The sequence below is a fragment of the Actinia tenebrosa genome, unplaced genomic scaffold (genome assembly GCF_029948245.1).
Source record: "Actinia tenebrosa isolate PJP-AT-01 unplaced genomic scaffold, QUT_ActTen_1.0 PGA_scaffold9__36_contigs__length_13948895, whole genome shotgun sequence".
Classification (NCBI taxonomy): domain Eukaryota; kingdom Metazoa; phylum Cnidaria; class Anthozoa; order Actiniaria; family Actiniidae; genus Actinia; species Actinia tenebrosa.
In genome coordinates this window covers 12,827,533-12,848,215 of record NW_028292586.1, presented here as the reverse complement: position 1 = coordinate 12,848,215, position 20,683 = coordinate 12,827,533, and the positions used below count along the sequence as shown (strand labels likewise).

General features: G+C 37.1%; 3 protein-coding genes across 3 annotated transcripts; 1 reads left to right on the top strand and 2 right to left on the bottom strand.

Annotated features, from left to right (window-relative positions):
- Positions 1–1,337: 1,337 nt before the first annotated feature.
- Positions 1,338–10,141, bottom strand: LOC116297741 (EGF domain-specific O-linked N-acetylglucosamine transferase). Its single transcript, XM_089024544.1, has 17 exons — positions 9,797–10,141; positions 9,121–9,239; positions 8,631–8,739; positions 8,133–8,230; positions 7,626–7,733; positions 7,414–7,520; positions 6,879–6,982; positions 6,348–6,443; positions 6,174–6,245; positions 5,926–6,015; positions 5,511–5,585; positions 4,958–5,016; positions 4,797–4,824; positions 4,543–4,628; positions 3,819–3,866; positions 2,824–2,878; positions 1,338–1,921 (listed from the first exon to the last, which is right to left on the bottom strand). Exons 1-17 carry the CDS (start codon positions 9,974–9,976, stop codon positions 1,775–1,777), a joined length of 1,581 nt encoding a protein of 526 aa, XP_088880670.1. The 5' UTR covers positions 9,977–10,141; the 3' UTR covers positions 1,338–1,774.
- Positions 10,142–10,955: 814 nt separating this feature from the next.
- LOC116297713 (uncharacterized) lies at positions 10,956–15,404 on the bottom strand. Its single transcript, XM_089025265.1, has 5 exons — positions 15,269–15,404; positions 14,094–14,206; positions 12,575–13,721; positions 12,021–12,133; positions 10,956–11,541 (listed from the first exon to the last, which is right to left on the bottom strand). The coding sequence occupies exons 1-5, from the start codon at positions 15,279–15,281 to the stop codon at positions 10,990–10,992; spliced, it is 1,938 nt and encodes a 645-aa protein (XP_088881391.1). The 5' UTR covers positions 15,282–15,404; the 3' UTR covers positions 10,956–10,989.
- Positions 15,405–18,217: 2,813 nt separating this feature from the next.
- On the top strand, positions 18,218–20,065 carry LOC116297715 (putative G protein-coupled receptor 19). Its single transcript, XM_031705998.2, has one exon. The coding sequence runs from the start codon at positions 18,451–18,453 to the stop codon at positions 19,603–19,605; it is 1,155 nt and encodes a 384-aa protein (XP_031561858.1). The 5' UTR covers positions 18,218–18,450; the 3' UTR covers positions 19,606–20,065.
- The last annotated feature ends 618 nt before the right edge of the window (positions 20,066–20,683 follow it).

The following is a 20,683-nucleotide window of genomic DNA, read 5'->3' as shown; positions in this document are numbered from 1 at the left end:
TTTTGGTTATATTTTTGTTTCGTTTTGTTTTGATTGCGGACCGCAATATCACGGAATAAGTCTTTCAAATTTGTGCTTTAATCACAATTTACCGTAGAACAATATGCGGTTTTGTACCTAGTAATTTCATCTTTCAGTGATATTGTATTGAAGGTGTTTTTCTCAGACCGAACGGCGTCGGTTAAGGTTTTTTATTGCGTATGTGGTTGGGGTTTAAGTGGCTTGTTATGTTATGATATAGGCAACCCTATTATATGTGGGGTATATGTATGAACGAAGAAATACGTGGATATTAGAAGAAAACCCACATGCTTAAAAGAGGAACGATGACCGCTGTTGGATAAAGGGAGTTCAGTTCAATTTTATTAGTTAGTTGGCTGATTTTTTCAATCGATGTTGCATTTTCCCTTCTTTCTTTCTTTCTTTCTTACTTTCTTTCATTCATTCTTTCTTTCTTAGTTACTTTCTTTGTCTTATCTAATCCTTTCAGTCATTGCAGCCTTAGTGACTTTCGTTTCCTTTCATACTTTCAACCATCTTCCCTTTCTTTCCTCCTTCCTTCTAGTTCTTATTTCTTTTCTCGTTTTCCTCGATAGTCAATATTGCGGACCATAAACTATGAAACTGACATTATCATCTAAGTTCTTCGGTTCTTATCTAAACTTTATCTAAAAATTGGCTTTCTCTCTTATTTGATTCTAAGTACTTCTTGTTTTTGTTTTTTTCAGCAAGTCGGAAATGTTCGGATATTAGCCCGATAACAAAAAACGTTATCAAAATTAAATAATTAACGAGTGTAATCATGAATTAATGCCTCTTAGCTTATTAGAAGTATTTAAGGTTGAGGGAGGACAGCTCCGAGCTTAATTTTAAATATACAAAATGATTAAAAGAAAAAAGAAAAACGAGAATGAAATGGAAACTAAATAGGAAAATGAAATAAAAAGCATATGGTGAAATAAATAATATCGCTCTATCGCGTGATGTGGAGCCAAGTTTATTATCTAAATTACTATGACATTCGGTACCGGAAAAACTACGATAAAATAAGAGGGAAATATTAGGGGGAAAATAGGGAGGAAAATAGGGAGAAAAATAGGGAGAAAATAGGGAGAAAATAGGGAGGAAAATAGGAGGAAAATAGGGAGGAAAATAGGGAGAAAGGGATATTATTCATATAATTTGAGTAACTTTAAAACGGAAAATAAATACTTCAATGATAAAAAATTAAAAATAAAAATAAAAATAAAAACGAAAAAATTAATAAAATGGAAAACAGGTAATTTTAACGATTTGATACTACAATTTCTTTGTATTATTATGATACACTTGTCTGTCACATTTTGATGAGATTTTATTTTATATAATAATAAAAAATGGTGCTTAGAAGGCATATCAATAATTGCAGCCAAAACTAGATATGAATATTTCACATATGCATAGTGATAACATGTTATGTGAAAACGACATCTGGACGGGGGATAATCCATATGCGAATTAAAAGAATAAAAACAAAAATACTAGCTTCCGTTTTCTCCTCCACAATAATATTAGTGAAGTTTACTAGTACACTTGTTCGATCAGTCGTTCTCGTTCCCAGACCCTACTCATTAGCCAGCGATTTGACTAAAGAGTAGGGTCTGGGAACGAGAATTACTGGTTAGATAAATATGCTTTAAAATGTATATACAAAATATTGGATTTTTGAATAATACATTAATAATACATTAATAGTAAATTAATTTTTACTCTATAATCTTTAAAACCCACATTGTCATAGCTCATCCCGTTGATGTCGAGGTAACTGTGATAGATTCCGTCGAACTTGATTGACAGCTGTCATTAGCAGGCGTTTAAACTCTGTGACATCGAATTCATAGTTTCTAAATTTTGGGTGTTCGGGGTACCTGGGATGAAGCTCCTGTATAAAAAGATAAAAGATTGAATGGATGGATGGATGGAAGGATGGAGGGATATGGAGGGATGGAGGTATGGAGGAATGGAGGGATGAATGAATGGATGGACGGGTGGGTGGATGGATGCATGGATGGATGGATGGATGAATGAATAACTGAAAGGATGGATATCAAATAGCTCAGAATATTATAACCCGACACAATACTGAGTGATGATACCCGAATTCTTCTCAAAAACCCACTCAAAACTCTCCAAAATCCAAACCATTTACAGATAATTGTCTTTTGAACAAGACTCCTGGGTCCTTTCAAATACCCATTCAAAGCATTAGCGGTACGAATCAAAGTCTAGTATCATTCCAATGATTGGCCTTGAAAGCTAATAATACGAGATTAAGAAGATTAACTCCAATGAAATCGAATCCAATATATCGTTCTCTATCTCGCAAAGGAAAGAGAAACAACTTCCTCGTGGTTAATTCTTTTTTCTACGCAAACAGTTTTAAGGTTCTATTAGTGAGTCAGCCGTGACCTAACTTAGGCTCAGGTCAAATGTCGAACTTCACATGAGCCGAACCTAATTGAAACAATAGATAACAAGGCGGTCTTCTTTGATGTCATTAGGTTCGGCTCATGTGAAGTTCGACGTTTGAACTTAGCTCAGAGGTTGTTTTCAGGGTTTGATCTGTGAATTGGCTGTGCACTGATTTAGAACAGCTCCTAGGTTGCTCTGAAGATAAGTCTGAAAATGAGGTTTAAATAAACAAAAGAGTTGATTTTTTTTATTTACCCGTTAGCCTCAGTTCGCATTCACGCCAAACTGTAAGCCGATTTTTATGCGAACTAAATATGCCTTTTTCGGGCCCAGATACTTTATATTAAAGACGTTATATAATAGGATTTTTACCTCTGTTTTCTCGACTACTTTATCTTTTTTCTCCCACGTCAGATAGCTTAGTCCCCTATGAAATGTAAGACAAAACGGTTTTTGAGTTAAAAACAAGACATAAAGCACGTACGCACGAAAAGATGTGTAATGTTACAGTGTAATTCTTCTGATTATTCTTAGGTGTCTACTAAATATGGTTACAATACAATACAATACAATTTATTTGACACCTTATACTTAAAAGTACATAGGGTGTTTGGTTCCAAATATATTATAGGTATATATATATATACACTATGTATTAGGTATTTCTCTTATTTCGTTTTCACGTATCAGCATACATTGATGAATGTATGCTGATATAGCTTTTTGTAGAGACGCCTGATTTTGAATTGATTAAGAACAGAGAACGACTGTCAGCGCTCATATTGTTGAAATTTTTATATACCAAGTACAATTTGAAGTGGGAGGGGGGGGGAGGGGGAGGGGGAGGGAGGGAGGAGAGTGTGATGTGACAATGTAATGGTTTCAATTATTCTTAGGCGTCTATCAAATACGGTTATACCAAGTGCGATTTGAAGGGTGGGGTGGGGTGGGCGGGATATGGGGGCTTAAAAAAACCTTATAGCATAGCGAGAGAACCAACAGAGAACCTTACTTAAATATGAAGGCGGGTCCAAGGAACAAACACATGACCACAGCTGTGACAGGCATCGTATTTATCTTTGCCTTAATGTATAGTTCCCTCGTAAGCAATAAGCCTATTCATCTTGGTCGTAATGTTGTCACATTTCAGACCACGTGTCATTCTCTTGAGAATAACATTCCTTGTTTGAGTTGTATCCATATTCATGTGTCTTGTGATGTGCAACCCTTAAACAAAGAAATGAAACTCAAGAGAATGACACGTGGTCTGAAATGGGTAAACATTATGCCCAAGGTAAAGAGGTCTATTTTGAAGACAGCTTTGATCTTTTAACAAATACAAGCATAAATCAAGCAGAAAGCAGTACCTGAGCCTTGCTAGATCGCGGTAACAGTTTGGGTCTTCACAATTGTATCTAAAAAAGAAATAAACGAAAAGGCGATATGAACATATTCTTGATTTGCAATCAATCCCAAGAGAGCACAATAACAAAAGGGATGTCCGCCATGTTGAAAGATATAACAAAAGAATTCATTGAAAAATCTTTTGTCAAATTCTTCCAACATGGCGGCTATGACGTCTATTGCAAACGAAGAATAGAGGTTATCAGTCGGCTTAGCATCTGATACAGCTGTGTATTTTTACGAGTCACGGAGTATTTTGTCGAGCCTATATCATGTAATTCTGCAAATAAATGCTCAAACTCTCCGTAATCCCTATCGTACCCAGTGCGAGCAGATGAGAAGTGCTGATACGGTCTCATATCAGGCATGGTCTTTTTCCATATCACGCACGTTATTTGCAGAATTAAATGATAACAGCTTATATAAGTGGTGAACATCATGGATATTATTGGTTGAACATTTGAAAAGGCATAATCCTCCCTTACAAATTTCACGGTCAGTTTTGTAAGGAAACCTCAACTATGGTGAGAAACGTTTTTTTTTTCATCCAAGAAACCTTCAAATTGATACTTCTCATAATGAGTTTTCCATCCGCAAAATACGCAAAACGTTTCCTAGCAAAAAAACTACAAATAAGTATGTCTCGAAAAATATTCCACCCAAAAGCGTGGGAAGATAGACACTTACAGTTCAAATAGAAGGGCCCAATCAGGTAGAAAGAGCGCATGCGCTAATCCAGCACCATGCATCCCAATAAATATGTCTGAATTATGCTGTCACCTGTAAAACAAGAATGCGTTAAAAATAAGAACACTTTAGTTTACTAGAACCGGGGTGTTAGGGTGGGGGAAGAGAGGGGGTAGGTTAGCATCATCCCTGGTGTTCTTATACTAAGTACCACAAGCGTAAGATAACTAGAGATGACTAGATTGTTGTCTTACCTTGAGCTGCTCCAGAAACGGCATGTCCCTGGAAATACAATGGAGAGAGAATACATTACATTCTTGTCAGTACTCTGTTTGTTTGTAGTTAAGCTTTGGAGGAGTATATCCAAAATATATATGAATGATATATCAGAATTAATAACAGATCGAGTCCTTACCATGTGTAAGTTGCAACTTTGACACTCGCGCCTTTTATTTCCTTGGCTGCATTTACTAACTATAACACAAGGGTTTAATCCACATTAATGGATGTGTGGAGGTGTATTTAGGATGGTGGTGGTGAGTGGGGGGGGTCGTCCTCAAAAATTATAGGTGGGGGCACCAGTGAAGGGTAGCAAAAAGATTCATCTAGCTGATTGATACCAAGTACTACCGTCCTGATCTAAACGCAGAGGTCAGTTTGAAAGGTCTTCCCATTGTAAACAAAAAACAAAAACAAAAAACAATGAATGATGAAAGCAAAAAAGGAATAAATTCAATCAGTTGATGTGCAAGGGCGTATGCAGGATTTTTCAAAGGGGGACCCTACACACCAAGCTTTTACTATGACGTCATAGCACTATGGTACGATTTGCTCTTTTTATCGCTTTTGTGGCTTAGAAAGGGGGTCACGGGCACCCTAGGACCCCCCCTCCTAAATACGCCCCTGATGTGCCTTATTATTTGCAATACAATACCAGGGAATACCAAGGAATAAATTTCAGTACCAACCTCATCTTGATTGAGAACATCTCTATACTTTGTTCCTCTTGACAGGAATGTTACGCGAATTGGTTGGGCTTTATCCTTGGAGATGAAAAAATATATCTTACCAATAAATATACTGACATGCACGCCTAACAAACAAAACCGAAAAACTATTTAGTTTTCGCAGATTATGAAAATATATGCTCAAGGTATGGAATTGGCGACATCCTTGACCAATCAACGTGGGCAAAAATACTTGGGGTCCAATCAAAACGTTTGACCACGGTAACGTCAGGGTCACGGTACGACAAGATCGTCACGGCGTACGTTTTTATTACAACCATGGGAAATCGGCCCACAGCCAATTATTAACCATTACGTAATTATCAGTTTGACCAATGGGTAGCCAGGAGGATGACGTCACTAGCAAGCAACAAACCTTCGTGGTTCTTTCTTGTTTGATGTCCAGTTTACTCAGAACGTGTTCTGAGAATGCTTTGAACAACCCACTGTTCGAGCATCCAGGAATCTATATGGACAGAAATGATTAGCATTAATAGTTATTACGCTCCAATCCTCCCTTCTTTTTTCCCTTTCTTTCTTTCCTTCTTCATTCATTTTCTGCTTGACTTGGTACTTTCTCTTTCACTTAATTTGAATGACGGAAAAGTTGCTCAAATCACATACCAAGGGAGTGTTGTAGTAAAGACCAAAGACCATACGAGGAAGAAGAGCAAAGATAGCACGCTTGAAGCAGACCTGATAAGAAAAAAAAACGACAAATTAATCTCCTCTCCTCTCCTCTCCTCTCCTCTCCTCTCCTCCATTACATCCTGTCTCTCGTTTCTCTCATAGACTTACTCTTTTGCCACCATATTCATTTCCTAAGTACAAGATTGGATGTTTTGTGAAGACCTTCCATGTTTCTTGAAAATTACCTAAACTGTATCTGGCATACTGGGAAAAAAAAGACATCTACATTCTTAGACATAATTCGAATATAAGCTTACTTAGGTTAGGGTATAATTATATTCCTACATCAAACGCAATATTTTCGTTGAAGCTTATATTTGTTGTCAATCGAATAATCTTGTAAAGCTAAGGGGGAGGAAGCAATTTATTTAGGACCACTTGCTAACAAGGCTGTTTGCACTTGACCTTATTCTTCTCAATGCAATATTTTCGTATTTCAGACCATGAGTCATTCCCAAGAGTAGCATTTCTTTGTTTAACAGCTGCACATAAGAAGACACATGAATATGGATACAACTCAAACAAAGAATCTTATTCTGACAAAAAGAGAATGACACATGGTCTCAAATTGGAAAGCATTAAAGAATAGGATTTAAGGTCTATTTGGTTGTCATATAGTAATTTGTTTAGTATACTCACACTCTCCCAAAGAACAATGTTGATGTCGGTACTGAATGAACCATTGACATGTAGAGTGGCAAAAAGGTTGAAGAAGTCACAGAAATGATGATACATATTGACAACTGTAAACATAACATATTTTTACCATCAACATTTTTAGATTTCATTCATTCAAGGAATTATTTGAAAGAAATGTTATGGATTCAATGTTATGTTCTGATTGAGACAAAAGTCATGACAGGTTGATTGGCAGTACACTATGAAGATGTTGGCGAACATGAGAGAAGTGTTAGGAGAACCATATATAACATGTTGCGTAGTGCTTCTCAACACTTCTCAATGCTCTGCTAATCCCAAGTCAGCACAGCACAGCAAGCAAGTCAGCACAGCATAGCAAGGAAGACTTTTGATTTCTTCATTATAAAATATTACAAATTACAATAACCGTTATCAAAATGGCACAGCTGAAAGTGCATGAGTGTGCTGCTGAGTGCTCTCATAAAGCATCTGGTCCCAACCAATCAGAACTTTGATATCAGCTATAATATCTTACCTGCATCTAATTTCATGAAGATGGTTGGTCTTTCCACAACAACATCACAATGTCCATCTTCGATTGGATTGAAAGGCAAAGATGTATACTTCTCTATTTGACTGAGCCTGAAGATCCATTTCAAGAACATAGAAAGATTATTAAATAATTATTAATAAGTGAAAATGTAAATACTAAGGAGATCTATAAATTTTTTTGAAAGTTAACCGTACCAAGAAGTGAGTTCCATGTTGTATCCTTCGTTAAGCTTTTGGATGGCTTGTGAATCAAGTTTGCAGAAACCGCCAAGCTGACCCTCTTTGAACATGTCGGATTTGAATCTAGATTTTGAATTAGTTACTCAGTAATTTCTTATATTGCATTTCAATTAATTGATGCTACTTTCCCATCATCTCACCAACCAGCTACCCATTTCTACCTTCCTCCTATCCATCCATCCATCCACCCATTTTAATCCTTTCATCCATCCATCCCTCCCTCCCTCCATCCATCCATCCATCAATCTATCCTCCCATCCATCCATATTCCTTTTATCCATCCATCCATCCATCCATCCATCTATCCATCCATTCATCAATCTATCCTCCCATCCATCCATCCATCCATATTCCTTTTATCCATCCAATTATTCTTCAACTTTTCTCCACCTGGCATCAATGAATGCTCCCTTCCATTAATGTAACAATGTAAAATGTAACAATCTTAAATTACACATCCACCTTTCTTGCAGAGGTCTCCCATCATCTCTTAAGTCCATATAAAGATTCTTTGCTTTGCAGTAAGACAAATGTTTAGTACAGGCAAATGATGAACCAGCCTAATGATCAAAATACAGTATGCCAGCTGAGTTAGTTGTGTCCCTTGAAAAGAGTTCTGGGTCAATTATTTAAGGTTAGCTTTTACAAGCAATTTTGAAGGAATAAATTTCTTTTATAACGGCTCTTAATTTTTTGTTTCTTCTGTATCGTGAGGCACACACACTAAGATTTGTCCACCATTTTTTTCATTGTCGTGTCAGTGAGGGACATGCAAAATCATAGAAAAATGCTAAATCAAATTACTATGTTGAATCCTCAATTCTAATTGGTTGACCTTGAGTTTGTTCTGAAGGTTAACTCAACTGGTTGTGTTAGCTAGCACAACATTGAGCTCTCAAACACTCCACAGGAAATAATAACCAGCACTATTTATAATTATAATATTAAATAGCAACTTACTTTTTTAGCAGACTTCAATGGCTTACAGATTTTTTGTAAATTTTCCTTAAAGTTTTTGACATAACCAAAATCTGCTTCTTTCCAAAACTGTTCAACTTTTTCTTCATTTCTGTTAGATTTATAAGATTATGGATATAGATTAAGTAAGAGCAAGGTCTCAAGGTCTACAATGCAGTGCACAGTGCTTGACATAGACAAAATAACTCATCTTGGTTTCTTTTCTCATGTCAATCCACATGGTGACCTTGACTTTTGTTCTCAATTATTACGTAAATTGCCCGGAAGGGGGGTGGGGGATTGTCCGATTAGGGTAGGGATGTGCCTCTGAGCCCTCTGAACCATGACCCTGTTCCAGAGTAAAAATTGCAGAAATTCATGCCCTGTTTGGCAGCACGTACCCAGCGAATATAGGGGAGTACCCCCCCCCCCTCCCGCAGTAAATTGATGCATGCAAACAATTTTTAGCTATGAAAATCATTTCTTTCCTTACGAAGAAAAGTGTCTCCATCCTTTCTCATCGTTACATTTTGGTGTGATAAACCACTCCTTGCATCCAGGTTCATATCCCCAATACTTCTTCTCTTTTTGATCCTTTGTCATTGTTTCACTCTAACGAATTAGAAAAACATGTCTTATCACTATCAGGTAGAGAAGAGTCCCACTATCTTGAACCTCAAACCCAACCCTCTGTCCCGACCCACCCTGCTCCCCTTCCCCCTCCCCTTCCCCATCCCCCTCCCCCTCCCCCTCCCCCTTTAAACAAAACTTTCAGGTTGACAGCTACATATGGATATATTCAGTCAATGTTTTAAAAGGCCTATTCCCTAAGCCTCCGTTCCCTTGTAAGAATCGCCAGCAAGGGAGACTCTCCCAGCAGGGAACCTAGCATTGAATAATCTTACAATTAAAAACACACATAAAATATTAATTACTGAATACAAAACAGTATATAAATCCAAACATTGCTTGACAAAAAATTACATCTGTACTTGTAAACTCAAGTATCTCTCTTCTCAGATATTAAAGCTCTTGCTTAAACTCTTCTTGTTTATATTATTTTACGAAAAAATCCGTAGAAGGACAACAGCTGAAAGTTTAGTGAAGAATACTGGAATCTCCCTCCAAAGATTTGTAATCCATTTTTAAAGACTCTAATCAACTCTTACCTTGCATTTCGTGGAATCCTTGCATGTGTTATCCTTATTTTTCGTTTCCTTTTCGTATTCCTGATCCTCTACGAGGCTTTCAACACCGTTAAATCCATACAAAAACACAAACAAAACTATTAAAGTGATGACGGTGAAAGAATGAAGGAGGCGACAACAGATGTCTGCTTGAGATTTCATGATTTTAACCTCCTTAATAAAAATACACTACAAATATGATAGAATTCAATTCATTTTAGGAAGTATTAGATATATATACAGGATCTAACGGGTTTTGAAGTCAGAAAAAATAAGTTTGTGGGACAGAAAAAAGCGTGATCAAAACCTAAAAGATTTCTACCCGAGTTCCTAGTATTGCGTGACCAACACTAGAAAAACACAGGTAGCCCAAACATAGTTTAAAGTCACCTCGGGTTCTCCGGTTCACAAGCTAAATTCCAATACGCCCTTTCGGCTCAGTAATCACGTGCTGATTAATTCACTGAGATGAACATCTTGTTCCCATGGGTGAAATATACTGGCGAGCAAACAAACTTTCTACAACCTGTTTCGAGAGATCGTAATAAAACTGCATTTCGTAACACACTGGTTACACATCGTTTCATTGAGTTCTTTATAAGTAGCTAAAAAGAATCACCAATTTAAAATAAGATAAAAAATTTTGCTCACCAGTACAGACTCGTGACCGTTAACTCATCCAATGGTATAAATATATCTGATTTTAGTAAAAATGGGAAATTGGAATATATATATAAAAAAAGCGGAAATTGCGAAATTGCAAAGAAAAGTTGAAAATGAAATAGGCTGGGAAAAGAGCAACAAAGCCATAAAATGCGGAAAGCTAAATCTTGCGTTGTTTTAAACACAAACTTGCCGCACTTTGTTAAAGACTGCGCCCGCTTTTTCAGCAAAATGTAGCAACTTGATACGCGATTGGCAGAAACAAATGTCTGATAAAAGCGCTATATGGTCACGGTATAGATAGATAGATTTTTTTATTCGCTCATGTAGTTGAATTATATGACGTATTCTTTGCCAACATCAGAGGACCTAGCATTGGATTTTGATGCATAGAGCCTCATTAAAGTTGAACCATTTAGCGCAAATATCTTCGCAGCAAATTCCCATAAGATTAAGCTCGCGCTTATATCTTACAAAGTCAGTCAAAAAATATTTTATTCAACTTCCTATATTTACAACAAATTTCCTTTAATTGCTTTCGAGATGTGCGTCCGTATGTCACTTCTTCGCGGATAGTAGCGCTTGTTTCCCTTCTTAGGCTTTCCCCCTTCGGCAACACCTCCAAACAGATCGTCCTTTACAAATCGAATCAAGCATCTCTGTATCTCTGCTACATTCTTCACATTACATCTCACAAGATCATAGATTTTGTTTTCAACCCTTTCATCAATTTTCCGTACTACTGGTGTTAAACATTCTCCAACTTGATGTCCACTGTGTGCGCTACTGAGAGGGATTTTCAAGTAAAAACGTCTTTCCACTGTAAAAGGATGATTGACACTTTCTTCCAATGCATTTCGTATATTCTTGAGTGTTTTAGTTTTTAAATGTTTAAAGTTGTTCTTGGAAGTGAATTTGGGATCAACAAAGTAGTCCTTGTAGACCTTAATGCCTCTGATATGCATGGTTGCAGTGCAATTCCTCTTGACTGAAGATCTGACCTTCATCCTTCTCCAATAATCATGTTCATGGCTTTTGCCAGAACGACCAATTCTGGAATCCTTCTATGAATTACAAGAGGATTTATTATTACAAGAGAAGTCATTTGGTTAAGATGATGATGGTGGTGGTGATGACGATGATGATGGTGATGGTTATGATGATGATGATGGTGGTGATGATGTAATGGTAAAGATGATAATGGTGGCGATGATGATGATGGTGGTGATGATGTAATGGTAAAGATGATAATGGTGGTGATGGCGATGATGATGGTGGTGATGATGATGATGAACGAAAACAGCAGAAAAATATTCTTAACATTTTACTATTCCGTTTAGATTTCAATGTGAGACGTCTTTCTGTGACCTTCCATGCATAACTTAATGCTTCTTACATTCAAGGAGAAACTTCCCCAACCCCCCCCCCCCCCCTTACCACCAGCAGAGCACACAGACAAATATCAACAGATGGGACAGACAGACAGACAAACAGACCGACTGACTAACTGAAAGACAGACAGAGCATTTACATGTATATGTACCTTGGTAGTTGTTCCATGTAGACAATGCCTAACTTCGCTACTCATGATCAGGAAAGGATTTCCAAACATCTGTATTGGAATGTTACCACGCCTGTCTTCAAAGATTGGTCTTGCTGTATGATATCAGATAACAAAATAAAGCTACAAATTACATGAAGGTTACATGTAGAAAAACTCTCTACTGTTAGGGATAGAGTTGTTTTTGGTGTGAAATGTATGGTACGGCCTTACAGTATGTGCATGGTACAACATGCCGTAACATTGCAATGGCTAACCATTACCATCTTCCAGTCAGTAATTCACTCAGTCACAAATGAACAGTTATGGCTATGGTAAGATACAGTACAGCTAAGTATGATCACAGACTTGCTGCAGGATTCCCCACTCAAATGAAACTCACAATAAGTTGGATTTAACCCATAATGAAAGTGCTGAGAAAGAACAGAAAGACAAAGACAGACAGAGACAGAGAAAGAGAGAGAGAGAGAGAGAGAGCATTCACAAAAGCAACAATGCAAAAATGAAATTAAACAATAATATAAATAATTGCTTACTATTTGAAGACATCCTCTTATGCCCCTTCTCTCTAGAGTGACATTCAGCACGGATAAAATATGTTGAAGTAACCAACTGAAAATGGTCCAAAAAATCTTCAAGCTGCTTCTCCTCACCAACAAAATACCCAAAACAATAGTATTCACTCGTATGAAAGTTGTTCAAATTTTCTTCCAAAAATGTTAATTCGTCGAATACAGAAAAAGGTAAATCTGCAACACCATCATTATCATTGCCAGCATCATCATCATCATTGACAAAATTATCATCATTATTGCCAGCAACATCATCATCATTGCCAGCATTAGCATCATCATTGACAAAATTATCATCATTATTGCCAGCAACATCATCCTCATTGCCAGCATTAGCATCATCATTGACAAAATTATCATCATTATTGCCAGCAACATCATCATCATTGCCAGCATTAGCATCATCATTGACAAAATTATCATCATTATTGCCAGCAACATCATCCTCATTGCCAGCATCAGCATCATTAGTCATTAAAAAATCATTTTGAAATCGCTCTTCATTCCATTCTGATGGATTAAGGTTTAACAGATTTATGGCTAACTCTTGTGCATTCCTGGCCTCTTCCACTGAACTAATTGCCTTAAAGACATGTGTCCGTATGTCACTTCTTCGCGGATAGTAGCGCTTGTTTCCCTTCTTAGGTTTTTCCTCTTCAGAAACACCTCCAAACAGATCATCCTTTACAAATCGAATCAAGCATCTCTGTATCTCTGCTACATTCTTCACATTACATCTCACAAGATCATAGATCTTGTTTTCAACCCTTTCATCAATTTTCCGTACTACTGGTGTTAAACATTCTCCAACTTGATGTCCACTGTGTGCGCTACTGAGAGGGATTTTCAAGTAAAAACGTCTTTCCACTGTAAAAGGATGATTGACACTTTCTTCCAATGCATTTCGTATATTCTTGAGTGTTTTAGTTTTTAAATGTTTAAAGCTGTTCTTGGAAGTGAATTTGGGATCAACAAAGTAGTCCTTGTAGACCTTAATGCCTCTGATATGCATGGTTGCAGTGCAATTCCTCTTGACTGAAGATCTGACCTTCATCCTTCTCGAATAATCATGTTCATGGTTTTTGCCAGTACGACCAATTCTGGAATCCTTCTATGAATATTACAAAAGGATTTAAAATTGGGATGAAAGCCATATGGTTATGATGATGATGATGGTGGTGGTGATGATGTAATGGTAAAGATGATAATGGTTTGTGATGATGATGATAATGATGATGTAATGGTTTATGATGATGATGGTGATGATGATGATGTAATGGTAAAGATGATAATGGTGGTGATGATCATGATAATGATGATGATGGTGATGATGATGATGTAATGGCTATGATGATGATGGTGGTGATGATGATGTAATGGTAAAGATGATAATGGTGGTGATGATAATGATGATGATGATGATGATGGTGATGATGATGATGGTTCTTTTAATTATTATAGCAGTTGGACTCATAAAATTTACCTTGGCGGCAGATCCATGGATACAGTGTTTGACTTCATTACTTTGAATAGTGAATGGGTGTCCAAATACTTTAATAGGAACGTTTCCTTTCTTGTTTTCAAAGCCTGGTAGAGCTAAACACAAAGAAGAAGAGTACAACCCTGTTAATACAGATACTGAGGGGACCAGAGAAAGTGAGTAGCGTCTTTGCTAAATCCATTATTATAGGTTAATGGCAGAGAAAATGCATATCTCCAGCACACACAAAAAAGTATCTATAATAACAAGGAGTCTGCAAGCCAGTAGCAAGGGCTGGATACCTGGGAAAGAAGGAGGATAAAGGGGGGGGGGGGGGGGGGGTGGAGGGTGGGTTTGCGATATTTAACAAATATTTGCTGAAGGCAAAGTGAATATTGGGGAATAATAACTGAAACGAAATTGAGGTTATTATTCTCGATATGCACTTAGTCTGAGGTAAATAATTGTTTTAGTATAAATACGCAGGTGATTCTTTTAAAAAAAAGGAGAAAAAAAGATAAAAGCCACATTTTTTTTCCAGTAACAGCAACAAAGCAGCTGGCCACCATTTTGGATTATCACTGGAAGTGATTATTGTGTGATAATCTGAGTTTCTCGACCAATCAGCCTGCGAGATTTTCAATAATCAACTGTGTATTTATATTAAACATGTATATTAGAGAGTTTTGGAGACACAGTCGTTGGCGCCAGGCTTTGGTGTGGAAGGTCTCGGGTTCGATATCCCTGACTCATACTAAAATTGAGTTGTCAAAACCTGGCTACATTCGAGATTGTGAATCCCTCATGACTCGGATGACTACGTTGAATGTCGGTCCTCCCTTCTCAATAAAATGGGATGTAAAAGAACCACAGAGAACGTAACAAATTCCTGCTCGTGACCACTCTCAGTGCCAGCAAATGAGGCCGGATTGTAGTATACTACCAAAGCCACTGGTAAATGAGGTTCAAAAAAGAGTATCACAACCAGTAAGTCCAACCACTGAATATGCGAGAGCTGGTAATACAGAAAGAATACAGAATTGAAAAGAATATGTCATTTTGTGATTGTGTGACTGATTATATTTGCGTTGACTTCATAAAAGATATTGCTGTTGTCCTGCGTTGCATATTCCCCTAACATTGGCATAGCTTAAAAATAGAACTAGCATTTCACCCACCTCCCAAAGACATCCTCTTATGACCTTTCTCCTTGGAGTGATATTCAGCACGGATAAAACATGTCGAAGTAACCGACTGAAAATGGTCCAAAAAATCTCCAAGCTGCTTTTCCTCGCCAACAAAATACCCAAAACAATGTCCTTCTTTAATATAAAAGTCGTTTAAATTCTCATTTAGATAATTAATTTCTTGGCTCGAAGAGAACAAACCGTTGTTTTGTTCCGCCATTTTGAATTAGAACACAGGGAACCCATGCGCTGCTTTTGTCAGGGACTATCATTTGTACTGGGTTGCCTGTGGCAATCAAGTAAAAAAAGGCGTTGAGTGTCTGCGTAGACTTCCGCAAAAAATGTGCAATAGTACTCCAATAGTACGGTACTACCCAAGAACCCCAAGAGTTTTTTGCGCATATATGACTCAGAGATATCAAGAGACATAAAACAGCTATCTTATTATGATTAAGATGTTAATGCAAGTAGACTGCGAGCTAAGTCCCTCTATTTCCCTTGGTCACTAGAGACGAAACGAAGAGACTGTGGAAGAGTCTACTCCCCCAGGGACTTTTGACTCGTAACCAAACTTCCTCGACCAATCGACACGGACAGACAGACGGACCAAGGGAAATAAAGGGACTTAGCTCGCAGTCTATAATGCAAGTATCAGACTGGATTCTTAAAAAGGCAGGATCGTAACCAGACCCAATCATTTACCAAGGCAAGTGGCGCAAACGCGGGGGTAACTAGCGTAGTTTAGCTGTAGCTGTAGTTTTGATGGTTAAATGAGAGTTAAATCAGGTTAAGGGATATTTTTATGGATACTCCTAAATCTGGTAGAGGTACACGCTCCCCCATCAAATTAAGCGATAATCCTAAATCTGGTAAGGGATACTCCTAAATCAGGTGAAGGGATACTCCTAAATCAGGTGAAGGGATACTCCTAAATCAGGTGAATGGATACTCTTAAATCAGGTGAATGAAGCAAGGGCGGATCCAGCCAAAATTTTAGGCGGGGGGCTAATTGAGTTTCTTCCGCAACACAACGGAAAACAATATAAAAAAGCATCGTTTTTTTCTGCTGAAGGGGGCTTCAGCCCCCCTTTGCCCCCCCCCTCTGGATCCGCCCTTGTGGATACTCCTAAATGAGGTTAAGGGATACTCCTAAATCAGGTTAAGGGATACTCCTAAATCATCTAAAGGATAGTCCTTCCTACGAGGATTTCTACTGAATGAAGCGAATTCCAATTGGACATGTTTTTATTCCTCGTCACAGAATACAAACGACTCTCTCCTTGGCACATTTTTTTTTTTTTTAATTTTTATTTATTATTATTATTTTTTTAAATCCAAGATTACAGGCAGCGGAGCACCGATTTAAAACGAATTCTAAAATCAAAGCCTGATCTATCTTGAAAAATTATTAATGTATCTTGCTTAAGTATGCCAAGGGTCATGGTCACCCATCCAGGTACTAACCTCCCTCAACCGGCTTGACTCCTCTTGTGCCGAAGTTTTTTCCACTCGGCCACGATTCCATGAAATTAGCATAACAATAGCCGAGAAAACAATTCACCGAATAGACTAGACTTTTTGACATCAAATTTTCTCAGATTCCGTGCGTTGCAGAGTGCAAGGGACTAGCTGTTTATGGTCTGGGGGCCGGCTGGTCTCTCCCCTGATGCTCCGGCTAGAACATTTTCTTGCGTAATTCGTACACCCAAGGGCAGAAGGATTTAATCGCCGTCAGGTCCGAAGTCCATACGACGCCTCAGCTCTGCGGATGTCTAGGGGGTATGGCACAGTGGAATCGATTTCTTTCTTCTTTTTTTTTTTTTTTTTTTTTTTTTTTTTTTTTCTGGACGTGGATTTGAACACCATACTATTTATATTTGTATTTTTTTTAATTTTGTGGAGTTTTTTTAATAATTTTATTTTTTTAACGCCATACACGATCACTCGCCAATATTGATGTGACCTGCATGAAACATCATAAAATAGTCAAGATACGAGTAAAAACCATTGTTTGGAAAGAAAAAGGAAAAGAAGAATAAGCAACAAGAACAAGAAAAAAAACAGAGGGAAAAAAACGGAAAAAAAAACGTCCTAAATAAACGCGTGGAAATATATAAACGCAAAGCGCCTATGAGCCATAATATGGATGTGGGTGCTATAGAAGCTTTCATTATTCATATTGAATAAATATATATGAAGGAGAATAATAAATGAAATTTAAAAACAAATGAAAGCTATTTGACAGAAAGAAAAGGAAAGTAAAATATTATGAATAAATAAATCTGGTTTTGACTCTGAGTTTCACTGGTTTCGTGACGATTTCATAGAAGAGGGAAGTAAAAATGAAGGAAGGATTAAAGAAATAGATAAATAAAAAATAATTAAAGTGGAAAATAAAAGGAAAATATATAAGAAGAGATAACTAGCTAAAAACTAGTGTGAGCTGCGCCGTCGCTCTTTTACTCCGACGAAGGACTATAATTTACCCTTTTATCTTTATTGGAAAATATAATAAGATAGATTTGTATTGCTAAATAAAGAAACTAGACAAAAATAGAGCCTTTTTGTGTACTCAATTGATCAATAAGGAAAAAGCGAAGGAAAAGAGATATTTTTATTCGTGATTCAGATTATTCAACCCATAATTGGCGAAAGCTGATATAAATGTAGTAATGGGAAAAAAATAGGATGAATTAAGTCGATATAGCGAACGTAATACTCTCGTACGACATAAAGGTCGTTGCCGTAATCACTACACTTCAAGATGGTTATGTTTTTCTAAGTTTATGTATACCTTATTGAAAGTTTTAGTACATCAATGTAATACTTGTAAATTGATTTCGCAAATCCTCGAGTAATGACTGACAGTAATGATTGACAGGACCGTTTCCTAGCAACGATAACAGACGGCACAGAAACAAAGATTAGCATATCCGATGCCAATGTTATAGAAGCGAGCGGCCATGTTACAAACAACGTTGTATTCCCTTGGGAGAAAGTAATTTTCGCTCAAAAGAAACGACCCTGACAGATTTATTAGTGGCCGAGTACAAGATTTGTGTTTAAAGATGACTTTTTGAATGAGATCTGACCGGCTTTAGTCGCGATGTTAACGTTTGCCTTCTTGAACTAGTAACACTATTAAACCCCCGGAGTATAGAAAGCAAAATATAATGGCTATAGCTTTGGAAACTGGCAATTGTTCAAGACATATTTCATCAAAATACTGCCCCGGAACTGCAGAAATCTCCTTGCAAATCTTCTTTCTGGTCGTCGTATTTACGGGAGCGACTATTGGGAATGTTCTTGTTCTTCTGGTAGTAAGACAAAGTCGACGAAGCGAATGGACCACAAATTATTTTGTAACAAGTCTTGCGATATCTAACCTTTCTTCGCCTTTTCTCTGTGTTCTATGGACAATCACTTGGATGTCGAGAGGATCTTGGACACTAGGAGATCTAACTTGTAAAATCACGTTTTTCTTTCATTTTCTCAATGCTGGGGTCTCTGCCGGGCTTCTAGCTTGCATTTCCCTCGATCGCTTCTATGTTGTAGTTCACCCTCTAAGCTTCAAAATGACCAAGGCACAAACCAAGGAACTGATCACGTTTGTGTGGGTATTTATGATATGTGCTACAGCACCTACTTTGTACTTTTTCCGAACTACTTCATTGACCACAAATGTCGAGATTTGCTCGACTGATTTCGAAATGGTAGAATGGAAAGTATTTATTGTACTGTATTTTCTGATACCATTTGGCTGTCCATTCTTGGCCACTCTCGCTCTGTACTGTCGAATAACACATGCTATTTTGGTCAGAAACCGCCAGGCAAGGAACTTAACAAATGATTTTCGAAGGCAGGCGAATCGGGTACCAAAACCTAAAATCAAAGTGCTTCGAATGCTAGTGTTTCAATGGCTATTTTTTGTCATATGTTGGATTCCATTTTTTGTAACTCAGATAATTCAATCATTAAGTGTAGCCGATTTCACGGAGAGGTCGTATATCGCAACTTTATTCGTTTCATATTCAAACTCCGGTCTCAACGCCCTTATTTATTCGCTTTTTAATAGTGATTTTCGACGGGGATGCAAGAGAGTTTTCTGCAAGCCCGACGCATCGCAAGCGTATCGACTCACCTCTCTTCCAAGCCGCAAAAACCGAATCGCTCCCATGGACGATTTCAGCTCTGGTGAGCATGACTTTGGCGAGATGCGCTTGCCAGAATTGAAACCCTTTAAACACCATAGTCTTAATGGCAATGGCGATAAACTTGTACATCAGGCTTGGGTATCTAGCTGTGCCCCAAGAAGGATAGATCCATAGAGGATTTCCACGACGCGAACCGGGAAAAAGATCGAGATATTTGACAACGTAAAAGGAGAGTGAAGATAACAAAAATAAAAAACTGCAAGCGAACAATGTGACGACTGGGCCAATATATCCAGTTCTGGAAAAAGGGAAATCGCTATATAGCGCTTAAATAACCAGTTAAATTTATTTTCGACAAATTTTTACACTAATTTTGGGGAACTAGAAGCCAAAAGCTATCGAAAAAAATCAAGGAACATTTTCATATGTATATATATATATATATATATGTATAGAATTATGGTCGTTTCCCCTGCAGCTGTGCGTATATACGGTCAGCCTTCCACAAGATCAAAATAAGACTATTTATTATTAAGAAGATATAAAAATTCTCCGTGAAAAACGAATAGTAAGTATCAATAAAACTGTAAAAAGGAATTGTTTTGAAAAGAAATATTAAAATAAATAAAAAGCCGTTTCAAGAGTTTTTCGTTATTTTTTTTTTCGATGGGAAAATGTTGAGGAAACGTGTACCGTCAGTTCCAACTCGATCAAAAGTAAATATTTAACTGCGTTTTGCTAATAAGGTTCACAATACTTTTATGAATTTATTACCTGTTCTGATGATAACGATTCCTAGTTATTGCAAGAAAATAGTTTTGAAGATTTTTACGATGTACATCGGAGATTATAGCCAAAGATAATCATTTATTGTCATGGTGCATCTCGATTTCACGCTATTCACTAAATCTCAAAAATAAACGCAAACCCGTTATTAATATTCAATAAAAATCTAAATCATATCTTACAAAATGAAATCTTAAATTCTGATAATAATTGTTGAAAATTGAGTTTTTTATTTATATTTGTGTGGGAAGTAGCTAATGCAAGATTCGGCTATCAAATTATGCTATGGTGAACGGAACAGATTTTCGAACGTCATTTTTCATTTGAAAGATTCAACATTTTATATTACGAAAATGAATTTAAATGTACTTGAAGTCTAAAAAAATCTAAATGCTAGCATTACGTCGTTCGTGTACGATTTTTTTTTTGGCTCAGAAATTCTTGTAAATAATGACGTATTTATTCG

Excerpts from the sequence above, each read along its gene's own strand:
- LOC116297741 (XM_089024544.1), bottom strand. The coding sequence starts at position 9,976 with ATGAAATCTCAAGCAGACATCTGTTGTCGCCTCCTTCATTCTTTCACC. Across the intron at positions 2,879-3,818 it reads CGCGATCTAGCAAGGCTCAG|GGGACTAAGCTATCTGACGT; the intron begins GTACTGCTTTCT and ends TACATTTCATAG. Across the intron at positions 1,922-2,823 it reads AAGTAGTCGAGAAAACAGAG|GAGCTTCATCCCAGGTACCC; the intron begins GTAAAAATCCTA and ends CTTTTTATACAG.
- LOC116297715 (XM_031705998.2), top strand. The coding sequence starts at position 18,451 with ATGGCTATAGCTTTGGAAACTGGCAATTGTTCAAGACATATTTCATCA.
- LOC116297713 (XM_089025265.1), bottom strand. Across the intron at positions 12,134-12,574 it reads TAAGAGGATGTCTTCAAATA|CAAGACCAATCTTTGAAGAC; the intron begins GTAAGCAATTAT and ends GATATCATACAG. Across the intron at positions 11,542-12,020 it reads TACATGGAACAACTACCAAG|AAGGATTCCAGAATTGGTCG; the intron begins GTACATATACAT and ends TGTAATTCATAG.